At 49.2% G+C, this 20941-nt stretch overlaps 1 protein-coding gene across 6 annotated transcripts in view; it reads right to left on the minus strand.

Annotated features, from left to right (window-relative positions):
• Positions 1-20941, minus strand: part of CACNA1B (calcium voltage-gated channel subunit alpha1 B) — a 273337-nt gene that overhangs the window by 135993 nt on the left and 116403 nt on the right. For all 6 annotated transcript variants that reach the window (XM_077787824.1, XM_077787825.1, XM_077787823.1 and 3 more), the window contains exons 5-6: positions 20483-20635; positions 14405-14592 (exon numbers count right to left, since the gene is read on the minus strand). In XM_077787824.1, the coding sequence (XP_077643950.1) occupies positions 14405-14592; positions 20483-20635 (341 nt within the window). The remainder of the gene's footprint in view (positions 1-14404; positions 14593-20482; positions 20636-20941) is intronic.

Genomic DNA, 20941 nt, shown 5'->3' on the forward strand with positions numbered 1-20941 from the left:
TCCTACTCAGAACAAGATTCCAAAGGTCTTTTATCCCTCCCATTTCCCTGCTTCAGACAAAACAGAACAAAAAATCAGTTGGGCATGATCCTCTCGGCTTCATCTAAAGACATTTCACAAGGTTTGGTGAAGACATTTTAAATAAAAAGGACTCTGCTCTAGGAAAGAAAAAAAGGTTTTCCCTAACCAAAAGCTTTGCCAAGCTGTTCCAAATTTGAATGAAAACAGCCTGTGAAATTCCAAATTGAAGTGTGAAAATATTTACTACAAGTGTGTATTCATTAAACCTGTAAAAACTGATGAGCCAGCTCAGAGCTCTCCCCTCTGGATTCCAGGAGGAGGAAACAACCTGGGAGCAGGGATGGCCAGCAAAGGTTTTGCCACAGACCAGTTAAACAAACCAAGCCCAGAAGGGACAGGGGCACCCAGGGTTTTTTTTTGTGATGAACTGCTTCCCACAGTTCCTGGGTTATTTTAACCCCCCCCCCCCCCCCCCCCCCACAACAGCTGGATTTTACAATCATAGAATATTTTGGGTGGGAAGGGATCTTAAACCACATCTCATCCTTCCCCCTGCCATAGGCAGGGACACATTCCACCACCCCAGGTTGCTCCAAGCCCTGTCCAACCTGGACTTGGACACTGCCAGGGATGGGGCAGCCACCACCTCTCAGGCAATTTGTTGTTTCTCCTCCAGGAGTTAAAGCCCGTGGCACAACAGAGCCTTTAACAGGAAATTCTTAACCCATTATTTTATTTCAGCAACAGTTTTATTCTTGTATTTTCACACACCATCCCTGGCCGTGTCCAAGGCCAGGTTGGACACTGGGGCTTGGAGCAACCTGGGATGGTAGACGGTGTCCCTGTCACGGCAGAGTGTCTCAGGTTGAAAGATGTGAGTGGGGCTGTGTATCCTACTGCCATCTGCCAGAGCTGGGGCAGTTCTGTTCACTGGGCAGTTTTTTCTTTACCTCTCCCACAGCAAATCCTCCCTCCAGGAGATCTCTGCTGTTCATGGGCCATTAATTATTAATTATCTTCTGTCCATGGCCACTGAGTGTCCCTGCATGGCTGAGAAAATTCCAACATCCCATGGGGAGAGGCTCTGCCAGGGGAGGAGCCAAACATTCCTACCTGGATCCAATCTGACCTGGGAACAGCACAGCAGCCTTTGCCCCCTGCATTCCCAGAGGAGCAGCTTTCTTCCCCCTGCATTCCCAGGGGAGCAGCTTTCTTCCCCCTGCATTCCCAGAGGAGCAGCTTCCTTCCCCCTGCATTCCCAGGGGAGCAGCTTTCTTCCCCCTGCATTCCCAGAGGAGCAGCTTCCTTCCCCCTGCATTCCCAGAGGAGCAGCTTTCTTCCCCCTGCATTCCCAGAGGAGCAGCTTCCTTCCCCTGCATTCCCAGAGGAGCAGCTTTCTTCCCCCTGCATTCCCAGAGGAGCAGCTTTCTTCCCCCTGCATTCCCAGAGGAGCCCAGGCCCATCTCCCCCAGCCCTGGAGCTCCAGAGGAAAACTCCCCCCTTGTGCAGGATCCTGCTCCAGCAGAAGCACAGCTGGCACTGCAGGAGGGCTGAGCCCCCCTGGGATGGGGCTGAGCCACCTCCCTGACCCACAGGGGACAGGGCTGCTCTGACTCTGGCTGTGTTTGTTTTCTTTTTTTGTCCTATTGCATTTGTATGTTTAATTTTCCCAGTAAAAACTGTTATTCCTATTCCTGCATCTTTGCCTGAGAGTCCCTTAATTTCAAAATGATAAATCCAGAGGGAGGGGGTTTACATTTTCCATTTCAAAGCAGGCTCCTGCCTTCCTTAGCAGACACCTGGCTTTTCAAACCAAAACAACTACAAAATCAAGTGAACCCTCCACTTGTTTTCTCAGACCCGCTCTGTCACTCTGTGCCACTGCAGCACCTGATGCAGCAGGGATGGCAGAGCACTGACATGATCTGAAAGCACCCAGCTGCCTTTTTCATCCTGGGCAGGAAAGCAATTGTCAGGCATGCTCAGAGCTGTTTGTACCCTGGCTGCTTTCATGCTGTTGAGCTGCAAGTGGATTTCTTCAGCTGGAGGTTTTTTCCTTGGCAAGCGCCCATGGTTACGCTGCTGTTTGGAGAGGTTTCACTGCTTTTCAGAGAGCAATTGCTGCCTTGAAGGGACTCTTAAAGTTTGTCTGATATATGTCACTCTCCTGCTGCATATCTGAAATGTCTCCTATTAAACCTGGAGGTGGCCACCCCACAGTCATTTGGGAAAAAAATCTTCCCTGAGACATGAAATAAACCCCAGAAGATTCAGGGAGGTGCTTCAGCTCCTGCTCAGCCTGACACATTTGCTCAAGGGCTGTTGTGAGCAGGATAATTTGCTGGAGCAGGGTTGAAATGTCTCAATCCTCTGAGGCTTGGAGGGAATGCCCACGTGGGCACAGGGTCAGCCAGGCTGTGTTCCCAGATGGATGGAGACCCAGGCGTGGGCACAAACATGCAGCACTCTTGGCATTTAAATATTCTAAAGCCATTTTAGCCTTAGGCTTGCTCCACACATTTCCTATTTGTCTTGGTTTGAAAAGACAGGAGTCTGTGAAGGAAGGCAAAAGCCTCCTGTGAAATGGAAAAGGTAAACCCCCTCCCTCCAAATTAACACAATTTTAAAAAAAGGCTCTCAGGCAAAGATATGGGAATGGGAATAACAGTTCTTTACTAGGAGAAAAAACTAAATAATAATAATAATAATAATAATAAATGTAATTAGTACAAACGAAACTAGTCATGGAGTCAGAAACCTGACACCCTGAGGAGTCAGGGTGTTGATAATAGTCCAGTTAAATGGTGGCTGCTCCTCCTGGAGGGGCAGATGGAATGCTGCTGGAGCAGGGATCTGTAGCAGGGTGGAGTTTTCTCTGAAGGTCTGGGGATGGAGTAGTTGGGCCTGGTCTTCCTCTGGGGATCCAGCGAAGGGCTGCCCTGGTGTCCCAAAAATGCTGATTTTATGCAGGTAGGAGTGCTTGGCTCCTCCCTCTGGGTGGAGCATCTCCCAATGGGATGATGGAACTTTACCAGCCATGCAGTGAGACATTCCATGGCCATTAACAGAAGATTCTCCCTGGAGGGAGTCATTGTTCTTGGGAGAGATAAGAAAACTGCCCAACCTCCAACAGATGGCAATAGAATACATGCTGATCTTACAAGCCAGGACACTATTCCAGCATCTTTGGGTTTCTGCAAACCTTTTAGAGGAGGAGGCAGGCAAAGCCTGCATCCCTTAAAAGAGCTGGGAATTCAAATAGGAATTCTGCAGCCCTCCAGAATCCAGGAGGAAAGCAGCAATAATGGATATCAGGAGGGCAGAACTGGGACTGGTGTAGGATTCTTGTACTGCCAGCTCACACAGGATCCATCAGCTGTGCAGATTCCTCCTTTCATCACATGCTTTCTCCACGCAAAAGCTTGTGCTGCTTGTTCAGAGCTCCACAAGGGATTTTTCCTACAAATCCACGGATGCTCACACCAATTTATTACACTCCTGGACTGCTACACCCAACCAGGTGTCATTAGTAGCAAGTTCGTTACTCCAAAGCCTGGAGTCAGGCTTCTTCCTGGGGAAATGGAGTTGAGAAATCCACTCCATCTGCTGGTCAGGGCAGCCTGGACAAGAGCTCCAGGGAGGGGTTTAAGGCATGGAGAAATTTGGATATTTTTACACGCATGGGTGATAGGTGAGTCTTTACATGAGAATTTCTGAAATCTGAGATGTTGAGATGTCTGTCACACACCAGCGATCAGCTAAGTGATTGAAAGTTGACCTAAAAGGCTGATTTTTCTACATCATAATAAATCTGTCTGATACTCAAAAAAACCACAGGTTGTAACAACATAATGGAAGGGAGGAAGCTTAAATCCAGCAGGAAACATGGATGAAATGCACATCTCAACTGACAAAAGGGGTGTCAGGGGGTTTTGGGGGACACACAGGCCACGTGTGAGCTCTCTCTGTTGGGATGGGCTCCACACCACCAGAACTCCCATCGTGGTTTTGTGCTCAAATCAATAGTTAGGCTGAGCTGGTTTGGGGTTTTTGTGCAAGGGACTGGTCACCCCTAAGTGTATCCCTACCTTCCAGGACCCCTTCTACAAAAGCCCCGTGCACAGGAGAGGTTTTTCCCTCCCTCTCCACCAGTCTTTCCCTCCAAACCAGCCCTGCACTCAGAGCTGCTGCCAGGCTCTTGGCTGCCTGCTCCAAACTCTGCCATCACTGCCCTACTTTCCTGCAGATGAGTGGTGATACTGAGCCACAAAACCAACAAAATCAACATTAACCCCACAGCTCCAGGCTGGGAATTATCATTTATGTGCTCGCTGAAGGTGGCTGGTTCTTATTAGCAAATTCAAATCACCCTAACTCGATAGCGAGTGCAATTGAGCACTAACAGCATTAGGAGATTTTTGCTCTTCTTTATGAAGCTGCAGGGAGAAGGAGAGAGCACAATTACACTGTGGCACAGCTCAGGAGCTCAGCTCCCATCCCCATCACGGCTGCATGACACCAGCATGTGACACGTGCCCTGCTGGCTTTGTCCCCAGCAGGTCCCTGGGCATCACCAGGAGCAAATGCACAGTGACAGGAGAAGTTCAGCACTGGTGAGCACCAAGTCCCACGGGTAACCTCTCCCTAGGTCAGGGCTGGAGGGGATTTTACACTGCATCTGTGGCCCAGCTGTGAGGCAGATGCTGTGTGCTCTAAAAAGCTGAGAGATGAGAACAGGCTCTGCTGCAGACAAAGCCATGGTGACATTTCTTCACACACCTGTGGGCATTGCATGTTTCACCATTCATTTTTCATCTGTTGGCTCCTCCCTTCCCACATGTGTTCTGTTTTAGGTTTCCCCCAGAGGGTGCTGGGCACTGCCCAGGCTCCCCAGGGAATGGGCACAGCCTGAGGCTGCCAGAGCATTTGGAAAACACTCCCAGGGGTGCCCAGGGTGGGATTATTGGGGTGTCCTGGACTCGATCTCCTGGTCATCCTTTCAGCTGTGATTCCCTGATCTGCACCTCTTCAAAGCCCCAGCTGAATCCTGGGCTGTGGCCCAGGGGAAGCAGAGCACCCTTGCTCTCAGTTGCTCTCAGTGCCCAGCCTGGCACAGCCCCTGCTCTGTGTTCCCAGGGCTGGTCACTTCCAGCCCTGGATCCTGCCACCCCACATTCACCTGCAGCAAAGTTTGGTCCTTGGCCGCAGCAACAACAAAGAAACCATGTCAGAAATGTGCTGTGGGATTCAGAGTGGCAAAACAAAACCTCTCCTTGTGCTTATTTTCCCTGTTAATGTACGGAAAACCCTTCAGCAGCTTTTCCTTTTGCTGCCTGCTCACACTTCTGCTGGTTAAACAGCTTTGCTTCTCAATATTTATTCACAAGGAGAGTTGATCAAGCGCAGAGAGTGCTCACAGGAGACTGAACCCACCCTAAACCTCCTCACACCACCGCCACCAGCCCCAGGACACACAGACACCACTGCAAACACAACATTTCTTCTCTCTCCTCTCAACATTTAGCAACTATGGATCCTTGATTTAGTGCATTGGCTTCAGGTCACTTCTAAGAGTGAGCAGAGCAACTGCTCATCAGTTGTACGAGGAGAGCAACCCCAGTGCCACCAGTGACCCAGAGCAATCCCAGTGCCACCAATGACCCAGAGCAATCCCAGTGCCACCTGCAGAGTCCCATCAGCTCTGCTGGAGGTGTCACTGTGCCACCAAATCAGCTGTGACAGTCCCCACAAGGAAAACCAAGTGCAAGCCCCTCCAGGAAGCCAAAATCTGAGCAAAGGGCCAGCAAAAAGACACTTGAGTCACCTGTAAGCCTCAACCGGCAGGTTTCAGAGGTGCTTAAAGCGTGGAGGTTCTTGAGCCCTGAGGAATCTCACGAGCAGCCAGGGAGCAAAAAGGAACCTTCATCCAAGTCTGAGATGAGGGGATCTGCTCTGTGTTATTTATTTCCCTTCTGTTTTCTGTAGCACATTCAAAGTGCACCCTCACACCACCTCCTGGGGGGTTTGCTCAGGAAATCACCTCATGGTCCAGGTAACCAGTGCTGGTCACATCCAGACTCCTCCTGACGAACAAAACCTTGGATCCCCCAGCTCACACCTGGGAGTGATGGACGCCAAGAGTCACGGGTTAAATCTTCATAAATAAACCTTTCCCTGGCACAGGTGCCCAGAGCAGCTGTGGCTGCCCCTGGATCCCTGGCAGCGCCCAAGACCAGGTTGGACAGGGTTGGGAGCAGCCTGGGACAGTGGGAGGTGTCTCTGCCCATGGTGGAGGTGGAATGAGAGGATCTTTAAGGTCCCTTCCAACCCAACCATTCTATGAAACACCCCAAAAAGACACACGTGAGCTCTCCAAACTGTGCCAACATTCTCTTCTGTCCCTACAAGCCCCAACACCACCCCACCAACAAAATCATCTCTGGGTTGGGCTGGTGTTGCCCTGATTCATAAGATTTTCTAAAGCCTTCTGAGTTCACATTCTTGTAGAGAACTTTCTCACACAACTTTCTGTAAACAACATATTGTTTTACATTCCTCCATAGAGGCGGAGAAATTTGATGCACTAATAGTTTGTCCAATGTCATTAGAGAGGTGACATGTTTACCCTCCAATCCACTGTCACCTTTAGAAAAGTAAAGTGCTGGAGTCAAAAAATAAACTTAATCTTTTTCACCTTTACAATAACAACAGCTCACATCGTGCTTTCACGTGTCCTATAGTGACAAGCTGGAAATGGAGCAACAATTCCATCCTAGCCTTTCATTTCTGTATCATCTTAGGACTCAAGAAATTCAAAGACACAAAAAGGAATGAAAAATATCAAGTGAATCATAAGCTATTTTGATTCAGAGGGTAAAGTTCCAGTTGGGATTCAATTTAAGGTAGATTTATATCTTGTTTGAACTGTTCATCCCTACTCACAAGCATATTAGGTTAGGCCCAGTCCACAGCCTTGGAAGACCCACTGGACACTAATATTTGTCAGTAGGAAATGGAAGAAACATGAAAATCTCTTGCCATTAAGATCAAGAGAGAGCCAGGGTGCACTTTGACATTTCTCTTCTCCTGCAAGGAGCTCCTGCTTTGCAAAGCAAATTCCACTGTGGAGCTTTGAAGTCCTGGAGAGGAAAGAAACCCAGCTCACTGAAAGTCAGCACCGAGGTTGCTGACAGCTCCTGATGGAGCACGTTGGAGCCACGATTTTCTGGGACAGCAAACACAATTCTCAATTCTTTGGGAGCTCCTGGTGCACATCAAAGGCACAACTGCACCTCACAGAGGGAACAGAGCACAGCAAACTGTGCTGGCTCTGAAGGACAGCAAGGAGCCCCAACCCCTTCCCAATCCACTGGGGATCCCACAGAAAGCTCTGAGCTCCAAACTCATCACTGCCAGCTCCACAGCAGCTCCCTCAGGACGGCTCCCAGCTGGCTCCTCTCTGCAAGGAATGCTTAAACTCAGCCTAGCAAAAGAATTATTTTGATTGAGGAATTCATTTCAGGCCCAGAAGTTTTCAGGCTTTTCTCACTTTACAAAAAAAAAAAATGGATCTTCCCATGGCAACCAGCAGAGGGTTTGATGATGGATAATAAGGTTCTTGCATGAGCAAAACTGGGAATTACTGCTCAGCAAAGGAAACCAGAGTTGTACTATTGCCTCTTTCAAAGGTTTTCCACCTCCACAGAGCCCATATTAGCAATAGATGAATCACTGTCATTCACAGACACCAAGCACGTAAACAAGAGGATCGAAAATGATCCACAAGATCTTAATTTGAAAACTAGATCCGGAGAGAAAACAGGGCTCAGGAGGACTCAGATCCCAGGGCACCAGAGCTTCTCTTTCTGAGCGGTGGCATCATTTCCTCCCACCCCAGCACAGTGATTTCTTCACCCAGACTCTGCCCTTGGAGTCCATCACTGGAAATATTCTCCCTCAGCAGCACCAACTTCCCCCAGCTCCAGCAGCCCCTGGTTACTGCCAGAGCCCTGCCCAAAGCATGAAAACAAATGCAGCAATTCTTGGCACATCCAGACACTTCATGGGAATAATGAATAAATTCACATAAGGGGCCTAAGAGCTGATCTGAGCATCAGTTACCTCTCACCTCGGGCACCAGCTAAGTGGGTCCTTGCTGGTCCAGTGTCTCAGGCTGAAAGATGTGGCTGGGGTGTGTATTTAATTCCCATCTGTCAGAACTGGGGCAGTTCTCCTCTGTTCACTGGGCACTTTTCTTTATCTCTCCCACAGCCAATCCTCCCTCCAGGAGATCTCTGCTGTTCATGGGCCACTAATTATGAATTATCGTCTGTCCATGGCCACTGAGTGTCCCTGCATGGCTGAGAAAATTCCAGCATCCCATGGGGAGAGGCTCTGCCCAGGGGAGGAGCCAAACATTCCTACCTGGATCCAATCTGACCTGGGAACAGCACAGCAGCCTTTGCCCCCTGCATTCCCAGAGGAGCAGCTTTCTTCCCTCTGCATTCCCAGAGGAGCAGCTTTCTTCCCTCTGCATTCCCAGAGGAGCAGCTTTCTTCCCCCTGCATTCCCAGAGGAGCCCAGGCCCATCTCCCCCAGCCCTGGAGCTCCAGAGGAAAACTCCCCCCTTGTGCAGGATCCTGCTCCAGCAGAAGCACAGCTGGCACTGCAGGAGGGCTGAGCCCCCCTGGGATGGGGCTGAGCCACCTCCCTGACCCACAGGGGACAGGGCTGCTCTGACTCTGGCAGGGGTTTGTTTTCTTTGTTTGTACTATTGTATTTGTATTTTTAATTTTCCTAGTAAATCACTGTTATTCCTATTCTCATATCTTTGTCTGAGAGCCCCTTAATTTCCAAATTATAATAATTCAGAGGGAGGAGTTTACATTTTCCATTTCAAGGAATGCTCCTGCCTTCCTTAGCAGACACCTGGCTGTTCAAACCAGGACAGCCAGCCTCAGCAGCAACGTGTGGTGTCCCATGTCACCCCAAGGCCAGTGGGATGCTCCAGGTGGGCACCACAAGCTCCAAGGGCCACCCTGAACCAGAGAGTCCAGAGCAGAGGCTGCCCTGGCAGCACCACACCAGATGCAGAACATCTGCACCAGCCCAGTTAATGCTGAATCCATACTGCAGAGAGACACAGCTCCTGCCACCAGCCCAGCCTGGCACTGGGCTGGGCCCAGCTGCACTAAGGCAGGTCTAGAGCATGTGGCCCCCTGAGCAGCATTGCCCCCCAAGGAAATTCTCTGCCCATGCTTGAGGGGTCTCTGACCTGCCTGCACTGGCTTGGACTGAAAACCTGGTCACAGCATTGGGCTCCCACCCTGGGGAAACATTTGGGTTGCTCTATTTTAATACATTCCCAAATGGTGCTGAAGCTTGGAATTAGCAGGAGGTGCTGCATTTGCTGGAAAAAAATGTTCTTCCCCAGCAGCACCAACTTTCCTAAATCACCTGTTGCTTCTTGGACACTTTTGAGTACAAACAAGAACAGCTGAGACAAGCCTGCAGCTCTCAGAGGAGCTTGGTTGGAGTCATTGTTCCAATGCTTTTGTGCTGCTGAGGCAGGAAGTTCTTTTCCCCAGCTTATTATTGAAGAATTTCACCCTACTGATGATTCAGCCTCTTTACTTCAAGCATAAATCAGCTCCTGGATAAAGCCTTGCTAGAAAGCTTTCATGGGCCCCAATTAAAAGGAAAAGTCTCTGGAAGTATAAATAGTGGATCAGCATGGTAAAAATGGGCTGAGATTTGTGAACTTGCTTTTTTCTTGCTCTCCTAATTCCTCAATTTATCACAGGACAAGGAGTGAATATTTACAAGGTAGGTTTCCAACTGCAAAGGCTGTGCTGAAGCCTTTGATGCTGTGACTTTCTTAATCTGTAGGAAAACTGGATCAGGACCACCCCTAAAGTCACCTCAATCCTTTGGAAATGACTGAATAATCCTTCACAACAAACCCTGCACTTTGTCAGACCTGAGCCAAGCCATCAAACCCCAGTATCTCTCCCCTGAACACCCTTGGCACGAAACTCCTCAGTTTGCCTGATGCCATCACAGACCAGCTTTCTCAGCCACCCATCTGCTTTCAGATGTCAGGGTCAGTTGGTGAGACCCCACCAGTGTGAAATTCCTTTTCCCAGCCCGGGCAGCCAAAGAAGGAGCCTGGAATGTGTCTGATTGCGTTTTCAAGGTTGTTTATTTTCCCTTATCTATAACATTCTTTCTCTGACCTGCTGAGGTCTGGCTAGCAAGTCCACCATGGTCATTTGCCCTGAGCCCTGGGCAGCTCCCACATTATATACTCAAAACTACATATTATATGTTTATAATTTATTTACCAATACCTATGGCCTATGTTAGACCCTGAATCTCTACCTTGAACGAATAGAAAATGTCACCATCACACCAAGACATGGAGGACAAGAAGAAAGGAAAGAAGGCTAGGACATGCCCAAATTCCTCCACCTTGACCTCCTGAGTTATATTCTAAAAAACCCCAAAATTCTAATTTGTCACCCTATGTTAATTCAACTACCACACTACTCAAACCCTTGTGGCTTGTAATTCCTCACACAAAGTTGGCAGTTTTTTCCACGGGCTAAAATGGAAGCCACATGTGTTTTTTACTTCTTGCCAAGGTCTCCAAGACCCCTGCCAGGGTCTGGAGCCAGCCAGGGCAGCCAGAGGGATGTCCTGGACTCAGACAAGGACACAGCAAACCCTCCCAGATTTCAATTAATGCTGCACTGGTGAAGCACATCCCACCCAGTGTCTGCTCCCTGACACCCCAGTGCAACCCTGGCTGCCCTGAGCACCCCCAGCTACAGAGCAGCAGGAGGAGGAGAGTGAGAGCAGAGCCCTGTTGATGCAGGACAATCAATCCAGACGTTTTGCAGCAGGAAATGAATGGGCCATTAAGGCAGAAGTTGTAACCTCAGCTTCCCCTAATGGGTCTCAGTCCCAGACTGCCTGGCAGCACGGGGATTTCGGTCCCAGCAGGGCTGGCTGCTCCAGCAGCAGCACGAGAGGGCTTTGTACAAGCAGGGGGACGAATCTACCCCAGCCTGGGCCAGCCTGTGCTGGTGGCACTCACGGGAAGGGGTGAAGGAAGGGCTCAGCTCAGTCTGAGGATTAGCAGCTTTTATAGAATCACAGATTTGGGTTGGAAAGACCTTAAAGATCATCCCTGTCCAACCCCTACCCTGTGCAGGGACAACTTCCACTGTCTCAGGCTGCTCCAAGCCCCATCCAGCCTGGCCTTGGGCACTGCCAGGGATCCAGGGGCAGCCACAGCTGCTCTGGGCACCCTGTGCCAGGGCCTTACACCCTGCCAGGAACAATTCCTTCCCCATATCCCATCTAACCCTGCTCTGTGTCAGACTGAAGCCATTCCCTGTGTCCTGTCCCTCCATCCCCTGTCCCCAGTCCCTCTCCAGCTCTCCTGGAGCCCCTTTAGGACCTGGAAGGGCTCTGAGCTCTCCACACAAACTCTTCTGTGTCTTCTTCTGTGTCCATAGGGGAGCTGCTCTGTTCCCAACTTTGTGTTCTCCTCTGAACTTGCTCCCACTGTTCCATGTCCTCATTATGCTGGGGGCACCAGGACTGTGCACCAGAACTGTTTTCCCTGCTTTCACGGGTTAGCAGGAGAAGAAGCTCCAGCCTTTTTCTTACTAATGCTTAATCACAGTTTACACATCTTGCCTCCCATGGTCCCACAGCCTTTTGCAAATCTTAATTAAGGAAAAGATTAAAAGTAGGTCCACAGCTCAGCTCTGATGAGTATCCTGCATCAGGGGAATGCTGCTCTCCTTGAGGAGACCAGAGCCCGGGGCTGACAGGGAAATTTCTCCTGATAAAATTTTCCTACCAAAAAGCCATTTTCCTCCCCAGTGGAGAACTCGGTGAATCAGAGCTCCCTGAACAAGGAATAACAAGGAATAACCTCTGACACCCCCACTTTGTCTAAGTCTCAGCATGTGTTCACTTTACCAGTTCTGGATTCAAGGGGAAACATCTTCCAGATTTTTCCCAGTCTGGGCCCAGTAGGGATCAGGCTGGTCCAAGCAGCATCCCTGGAAGTTTCTGAACTGCCTGGAGCTGGGTGGATGGATTCCATCTACAGAGGAGTGGCCAGGATGAGGGAGGTGATTCCCCCCTCTAGTCCACCCTTGTGGGACCCTGCTTGGGGTTCTGTGTCCAGCTCTGGCGTCCTCAACATCAGGAGGAGCTGGAGCTGCTGGAGAGAGTCCAGAGGAAGCCACGGAGCTGCTCCAGGGCTGGAAGGGCTGGAGGTGCTCACCTGGAGAGGAGAAGCTCCAGGGAGAGCTCAGAGCCCTTCCAGGGCCTGAAGGAACTTCTTCAAAGGAGGGAGAGGGACTTTTTATATAGGCAGAGTGACAGGACAAGGGGCAATGATTTCAAACTGAGAGAGAGCAGAGGTAGATGGGACATTGGGAAGGAGTTGTACCCTGTGAGGGTGGGTGACCCTGGCACAGGTGCCCAGAGCAGCTGTGGCTGCCCCTGGATCCCTGGCAGTGCCCATGGCCAGGCTGGACAGGGCTGGGAGCAGCCTGGGACAGTGGGAGGTGTCCCTGCACAGGGTAGGGGTTGGAATGGGATTATCCCTTCCAACCCAGACCATTCCATAATTCTATGACTTCTCTGCTGTTACCTGTGCACAGCCTGAAAATGCACCCATGGACACCCCATGGAGGAGTCCCAGTCACTGCTGCAGCATAATCTGGCCTTTTGCCTCCTTTTCTCAATTTGATGAACTTGGAGTAGGCACAGAAGACACCAAACCAAAAACCAAGCGGCCAGACAGCAGCACATGAGTGAAGCTGTGAAAAGGCTGAGGGCTACACAGAGTGATCTTCTCCACCCACGGCTTCTCTCTGTTTCCAAGCTGCAGTAGCACAGCCAGGTCCTCAGCAAGCAGAGCAGCACAGGGAGGGGCTGACAGCTCTTGGGGACAAGGGACAGGTGGCAGGGATGGCTCCTGGCATCACTTCTGCTGAGTGTCCCATGGCACAGCACAAACCACTCAGCCTCCCCTGAGTGAGAACATCCAGAGCCCCTCAGATCTGCCAGATCCAAGCAGCAAACCCTTAGCTGGGGTCTCAGGCACAACAAATCCAACCCTGCAGCTGCTCCAGGCACCTGTTCCCAACTAATGGGTAAATTAATGGGTATCCAGAATGAAACTACAACAGCATCAAAGCAACCCCCAAAATCAATACCCCCATAGGAAGCTTGGGGTTTTGCATGTGGCACAAGAGGCAGGTTGGGAGATGATCTCATACACCACATATTGATTAATCAATTCCAGCCAGGATGCTAATGGGCTTTTCTTACAACACTTGGCACCAGGAGGAAGGAGCAGAAATGCTGAATGAGAAGGGGAAAAACTGGTAGTGTGGTGAAGCTTTAGGGTGAGGGGAGAAATTTTCTAGAGATGGCTTTAAGTGGTCAGAGGCTGGGAATAAATGGAGGAACTGAGCAAGGAAGGGAGAAGGGAATAAATCACATTTATTGGCTCCAAACACAGCAGAATGGTACCTGGCAATTCACTGTGGCTGAGGATAATCCTTTCCTGTTGCTACAAAAACCCTCCCAGGAAGGACTGAAAGGGGCCAGCTTGGCTCTGGAGTCTGTGATGAAGAAACTGAGCACAGCATCAACCCTCCAGCCAGAGAAATGAGCTGAGGGCATCAGTAATGCCTGACTTAGGGATTTTTCCACATAAACTACACCCTCAAATGAGAGCATTGCACTGACTGGAAGGCAGCAGAGCCTGGGGGAAATTGTCCTGCTCTTTGTAAAATTGGGAAGAGCAAAACAGAACAGCCAAGAGGTTGTGCCAGTCGTGGGCCTGCCTTGCAGGAGGCAGAGGGATTCAGTCTGGGGCATCTTCTCTGCAGCCCACAGAGTCATGCCAGGGGTGAATGTGGGTGACAGGGTTTTGTAAAACTGGACTGGACTGAGCAAAACCAATCCTAGAGCTCAGTGTTACAAGTTTGATCACACAGTCAGGAGAGGAAACCTCCAGGTACAAAATATGAAGGAGCTGCTGCTTTTGCCACCCAATTTTGTACAATTTGGATTTTCTGTGGGGCATTGTGAGAACCTGCTCCGACTCACCCAGCAGAGCACAGCAGCACCTTGGGGTGACACCACCTGCTGCACTGCCAGCACCCCACTGCCCCCACACACAGCTGAGCACCACAGACTCAACCAGAAACAGACCCTCAGGAAGACAGGAACCATCCTCCTCAAAAGCAGGGGGTCAGGAGGTGAAAACCACACAAACTAAATGACTTTTTTCTTCCAAAACCGTCTCTTCCCAACCAAACCCCCCCAGCCCCAGCAGAGGACTCACGTTGTAGAGGATGTCGGTCCAGCCCTCCATGGTGATGCACTGGAAGACGGTGAGCACGGCGAAGAGGATGTTGTCAAAGTTGGTGATGCCATAGTTGGGGCCCTGCCAGTACTCCCTGCACGTGGTCCCGCTCTCACACTGCCTGGCAGGAGGCTCCTCTCCACAGGGAAAATCCCCCACCTCCTCACCTGCACAGAAGGAAGAGAAGTTACTGATTGCGACTACCTTCAAGAGTTCCTGCTTGTTGGAACCATCCTGAAAAGTTCCTGCTTGGAAGCATCCTGAGAAACTCCTGCTTGTTGGAACCATCGTAAAAAGTTCTTGTTTAGAACCATCCTGAGAAATTTCTGCTTGTTGGAACATCCTGAAAAGTTCCTGTTTGGAACCATCCTGAGAAGTTCCTGCTTGGAACCATCCTTAGAAGTTCCTGTTTGGAACCATGCTGAAAAGTTCCTGCTTGGAACCATCCTGAGAAATTTCTGACTGAAACCATCCTGAAGAGTTCTGAATTAGAGCCACCCTGAGAAGTTCCTTGACTGAAACCATCCTGAAAATTTCCTGTCTGCTGCTGCTGCTGCATCCTCCTGGCACCACTGAAAGGATTAAATTCACATTTTGGGTTTCTTTGTGCTGCTAGGGACATGGAAAAGTCATTGTGCCCCTGTAATCATTTCCACACTGCTGGGCTGTGAGAGGTGGGCCAGTGTGGGGTGGAGCAGAGCCACCCCTGAAGTGCCCAAAATTTGTAGTTTGGTGGAATTGTTTAGGTTGGAAAAGACCTCTAAGATCACCAAGTGCGACCATCAACCCAGCACCACTAACCCATGTCCCCAAGTGCCACATCCACACGTTTTTGAGCCCTTCCAGGGATGGGGACTCCACCCTGGGCAGCCCCTTCCAATGTCTGACCACCCCTTCAGTGAGGAAATTTCGCCTAATCTCCAGTCTAAACCTCTCCTGGTGCAACCTGAGGCCATTTCCTCTTGTTCTGCCACTTGTTACCTGGCAGAAGAGGCTTCCAAGCTGTAAATAATTTCTGTCTCATGACAGCCCAGTACATCTGAGAGGTCTGGAAATGCTGTAAGAGCAGCATGAAAACACACACACACACACACACACACACGCACACACAAAAAAAAAAAAAAAAAAAAAAAAAAAAAAAAAAAAACACTAAACCCCAAAATAAAACAGCACCATGAAAAATAAAACAAACAGTGTGATAAAAGCAGGGCTTTGGGAATGGCACACATTTCAAACACCCTCAAAGTGCTGAATATCACTTTATAACATTGAAGCAAAAGGCACCTTCTGCACTAATGCCAATTTGGGGGTGTGGACTGCCCAAAATCAGCCTGGTACAGATGTTCGAGCACAGCTGCATGAGGAGCTCCTGGTGTCACCCCAAGGCAGCACTGAAGGACTCCAGCTCCTCCATAAGCTCCACATTTTTGCTCCAAACAGAGGGAAAGGATCCATGTGGGATGATGCTTCTCTGCTGAGTTTCACTGCAGGCCCAGAGGAGACCAAGGTGGATAAATCTGACTGGGAAGGACCACCAGCAATGGCCAGGATCATCCCAGCACCTTCCAGGCTCAGCTGGGAAGTGCTGCAGGCTGGAAAACCCCAGTGCTGGGTGTTCAGAGTAAGCAAATATCCCAAGCAATATCCCTGTTTAGAGAGCTGGGGTTGGGGGAGCATTAAAGGGTTTTTAAAGGGACACGTTATGATAATGGAGCAGCGAACGGCACAAAATCCAATTCACCAGGGGGAAAAGCAGGAGCAGCACTAACAAAAATTAGTAATAATTATTCCACAGAGCAAAGCCTGCAGGAGGAAAGCAAAACTGTCAGTGTGGAGCAGGATATAAGTGTGTGTAGATATGTATAAATATATATATGACACTTTCCTGTTGACGCAACACCTCGGCACAGGGCACACCTCCAGCTCCCAGATGGGTCACCACAGGCTCTCACAAGGGCTTGGTGAGAGAAGAAAATGCCAAAGCTGGCTCCTGCTGACCGTTTGTGAGTGTGCATTAAAAGAGGATCCAGTTTCATCTCGCTTTGGCCTTTTGCTGCCAGGGAATTCTCTGAAAATGCAGCACACATCTACCACAAAGGGTGGGTGGGGGATTTTTTCCTTTTTAAAGCAATGACCAGAACTGGTCCTTACTCCTCGTGGCTGGAGAAGACAGAGAAAGGAGAAATCTCAATAAAAATGGGAAATAAATATGGTGCCCTTCTCTCCTAGAGCAGCTTTGGGGCATTTGGAGTGAGTCAGGTGCTTAAAAATAATTCTGTGTCAGAAGAACAGGACAGCAAGGACCGTGCAGGGAGAGGAAAACAAGACTGGAGCATGCCCTGCCTCTGAATTTTACCCATTTTTCATTACAATAATGGCATGTTTCCAGCTCAGAACAGTCAGGCTGAGGGGGAAAAGGCCTTGAGTAACCCTTTGGCCATATTTTGGTGCCCAGCACCTGTTTGTGCTGCAGCTCATCACTGACCTACCCAGGCTATTGGCTCAGCAGAGCAACACTCGGTGTTGACACCTCTGCTTGGTCCCCTCATGATGCACAGTTGCTTCCTCTGGCTCCTGATTCCAGGAATAATCCCAGGGGTTTGCTCACTTTGGGGAATTGGAACAGAAAGAAGCACGAGCAGCTTTCCCTGCCCCCATTTCCCACCCCCTAGCAGCAGCATCTCTTTAATGAGCTCACATTTCCACCCTCAGGCCGGTTTGGAGCCCGTGGTCTCTGCCCGGGCTCCTTAATGCACCTCGGTGGAGATGAGGAGCACTTAGGTTTTCAAAAGCTTTGTGGGTTGCTCCTCTGCTCTGCTCCCAGGGGATGCAGTGCCAGGAAACCTCACCCCATTTTGCTTTCCAGAAACTCCATTTCCCCATTTCCAGCCCGGCAGCTGGAATGGATGCTCAGAACCCACCCAAAGCCAGCTCAGCAGCCCCAGGGTGTCAGAATCTGTGGTATTGATGATCCTGAGATTGTAGAAAGTCTCTGTCTGTCAGCCCCCTGCCAAAGCAGAAGCCATAATTGGTCTGTGCTGGTTTCCAGGTTGTTTATTCTGTTTATCTCTCACATGTTCTGCTGCCCTGCCCAGCTGTGTCCTGCAGGGCAGCGTGTGGGGCTCTGCCCTCAGTGGGATGTGACAAACATTCAATACCAGAAACTCCCTGGGCTGGATTTACAAGAACGTGCCAATATCTGTCACCTACGTTGGACAGTGTGTCCCCAGCCTGAACCAACAGAAAAATGCCAACACCACAGTGAGACATGGAGGGCATGGAGAAGGAGAAAAAGGACAAGGCACACCCAATTTCCTCCATCTTGTCCCCTTTGGACCCCTCATCTAGAATCCTAAAATTTTACTTTTGCACCCATACCACACTTAATTATTCCTTATATCAAACACTGAGAGCTTGTAATTGATCCTGTAAGATTGAAAACTCTTTTCCATGGACAGAGGGAAACCCTGGATTCCCACACCACAGCACCTTCCCTGCCTGCTGAGGGACTCTGGGAGCTGAGCCACTGTGCAAGAGGTTTTACAGAGACTTCTGTGAGCCAGAGAGAAGTTTGATGAAGCTCCATGTTCACCCCTGGAAGAATTTTCTACCAAGGCCATTGACATAGAAACCAAGAAAGATAAATAAGAGAAACCTGCAACTGCCTGTTCCAATGAGCTCTTGGTTTGTCTCTCATGACCAATGAGTAAAGCATAAACTTCTGAGTTTGTAAGAATGTATAAAAAGCATGCATGGCATAATAAAAACCGTTTGAAGCCTTCTGAAAATGGAGTGTTGCTTTGTATTGTGACCATCTCAACTACGACAAGCCACAGCTCACAACAAGGTGGAAGCTGCTGAAATGCAGCCTGGGCAGCAGAGCTGAAATGCAGCTCAGGCAGCAGAGCTGAAATGCAGCAGAGGCAGCAGAGCTCTGGACATGCTCCCAGTCCCAGCTGGAATGCACCCCGCCAGTAAGAGGAGCTTGCACATGACATTACCCACGACAAAAACCTGTCCTCGGTGTCAAACCTGGCCCAGAATCTCTGGGGCACCACCGAGGGCAGAGATGAGGTGCAGGGAGGCACACGGCCGTGGGGGTGATGTTGTCCTTCTGCTCTGTTCTGGGGAGGGAAGAAGATCCCCCCTCATCAGGTGTCAGCCTGAGGGAGAGCCTCAGGCTCTGCCTGCAGCTGCTCCTGCTCACAAGGGATGCACAAACATCCCCTGCCTTGTTTGCAGTCTGACAGACCCGAAAATGCTCCTGGCAAACCCCAGCCTGCTCAGGATTTCATCCTCCCCACCACCTCAGCACGGACTCTGCTGCTCCTTCCACTCCCATCCTGTGACTGCTGTCCCTGTCCCCGGTCAGCACTGCCACAGCCCACCCCACCCACAGAGAGACTCTCTCCTCCTACAAATCCAGCCTGTGAAAAATGCAAATTTTGATTGGCTTTTCGCAAATGTTACAATGAATATTATATGTGTAATGTTAGAAAGTTATGCTGTATTAATTCTCTTACGCGGTGTGTTAAATGTAGTTTTAGGTTACAACATAATGTTAAAATAGAGACTATGTATGTGGGGGAGGTTTTGATTTTATTTAGGAATGAGATACTCGCTTCAAGAAACGTCTAAATCTTCCAAAGGAGAGGAATTTATGGCTTCTTATCAAAAGAAGCTAATTTCTTCAGGCCTTGCTCAGACTCGAAGATGCCAGGGGATTAAAGGAAACACTTGACATACAACAGACAGAGTTTCTTGTTTAGAATAGAATGTATGCAGAACCATAAAACATGTATGAATATGCAACAAGTGCATTGGTTTAAGGGTGATTCCTTTATTCACAAGTCATGCTTTTCGTGACTTAGTGTCTGAGAGTCTGTAATTCTTTGCTTTTTATTGTCTTGTAATTGTCCTAACTCTAAACTTTATTACTCTATTATTTTTATAACCATTCTATTATTATTAAACTTTTAAAATTTTTTAAAACCAAGTGATTGGCATTTTTCACACAGCCCAAAACCTCCTTTCCTCCAGGAATTGCCAGGATTTTTTCACAAATCACAAGTCCCAACTCTCCTTCGCAACCTGTGTTATGTTATTCCAGCATTCCACAGGAACACGAGCAAGAGCTCCCTTTGCAAATCTCTGTGTACACTGAGTGTATTAAACTGTTCCCATCAGGAAGCACCGTGAGGGATGCCCAGAGATTTGGCAGGGCTGTTGTTTTATTACCATTGGATTGCATGGAAATAAATCAATATTAAGACCTATTAGTGATAATGACTGAAAATACAAGGCTGTGTTTTAAAGAAAGTCGATTGCACCTTAAAATGCAATGGTTTGGAGACAAGAACAACATTTTAATGTGTGTTATCAGATAATAAACATATATTAGCACTGCTATAAAGGAATGAGATGATCTTTAAGGTCCTTCCCAGCCCAAAGCATTCCATGATTTGACTCAGCTGCTCCCAGCCAAGAATCTCTGGGATCATCCTTGTCCACCTCCATCTTCTAGGGTCTATCACTCACTCACAGGCAGACACATCATTTACTCTTCAGTGCCCAATTTCCCTTCTCTGAAGGTCATTTTTATCCTTTCTCTATCAAAGGACTCCTTTCCTCCCATTTATTGCCCTTTTATTTTTTGGTTGCTTCCTGACTTTTCAATCTTTTACTATTCCACACCAAAGTTTCCCCAGAAACCTCCCCAGGAAACTCAGTGGGCATAAAGCAAAACCCAAGGGAAATTAGACAGACACAATTAATTAATAAGAAACACCAGGAATTTGGTTCTGTGCTTCTGCTATGAAAAAATTCTTTTGGGACAGGAGGCCCTAAGAGCTTTCATCTCACTCTTGGGCAGACTGGGAGCAGCACGGTGGCATCAGAGAGAGGAGAATGTGTCCCAGTCTGTGCAGGGTGGGCGCAAAATTCTGTGTAATTCTCAGAATATGTGAGTAAAGAGGGAGAGAATGCAGGGAATGTGGAAGAGACAAAAGGAAAAGCAGCACAGAAGCAGGAGAGGAGGTCCCTAAGGCCAGAGCTCACCTGTCTCGTTGGAAAAGCAGGTTTTATGGAACTTGCCCATGTAAAACTCCAGCCCGATGATGGCAAACATCACGATGGCGAAGAAGAGGAGCAGCCCAATCTGCAGCAAGGGCACCATGGCCTTCATGATGGACTTGAGGACAACCTGCAGGCCTGTGGGGACACAAAAACACCTCAGGCAGGGAAGGAAAATGGGGCCTTGGGAGGGGAGAGAAGGTGGGAGAGAGGGGCTGTCCAAGGGACAGCTGCGGATTGGCAATACCAAGAAATGCTGCTCTTCCCAAGGTGCAATAGAACAATTTCCTGCCATGAGAGCAGCAGAGAGAATTGGGGGTTCTCCTTTTGTGGTGTCTTTTCTTCAGGTGACAGATCCAGTGGTTTGTTAAGCTTCAGAGGCACTCAGAGGATTTTTCCTGAAGCTGCTGGAGTCCTGAGACTCAGCCTGGAGCTGAACCAGGT

Source organism: Lonchura striata, chromosome 22, assembly GCF_046129695.1.
Source record: "Lonchura striata isolate bLonStr1 chromosome 22, bLonStr1.mat, whole genome shotgun sequence".
NCBI classification, from domain to species: domain Eukaryota; kingdom Metazoa; phylum Chordata; class Aves; order Passeriformes; family Estrildidae; genus Lonchura; species Lonchura striata.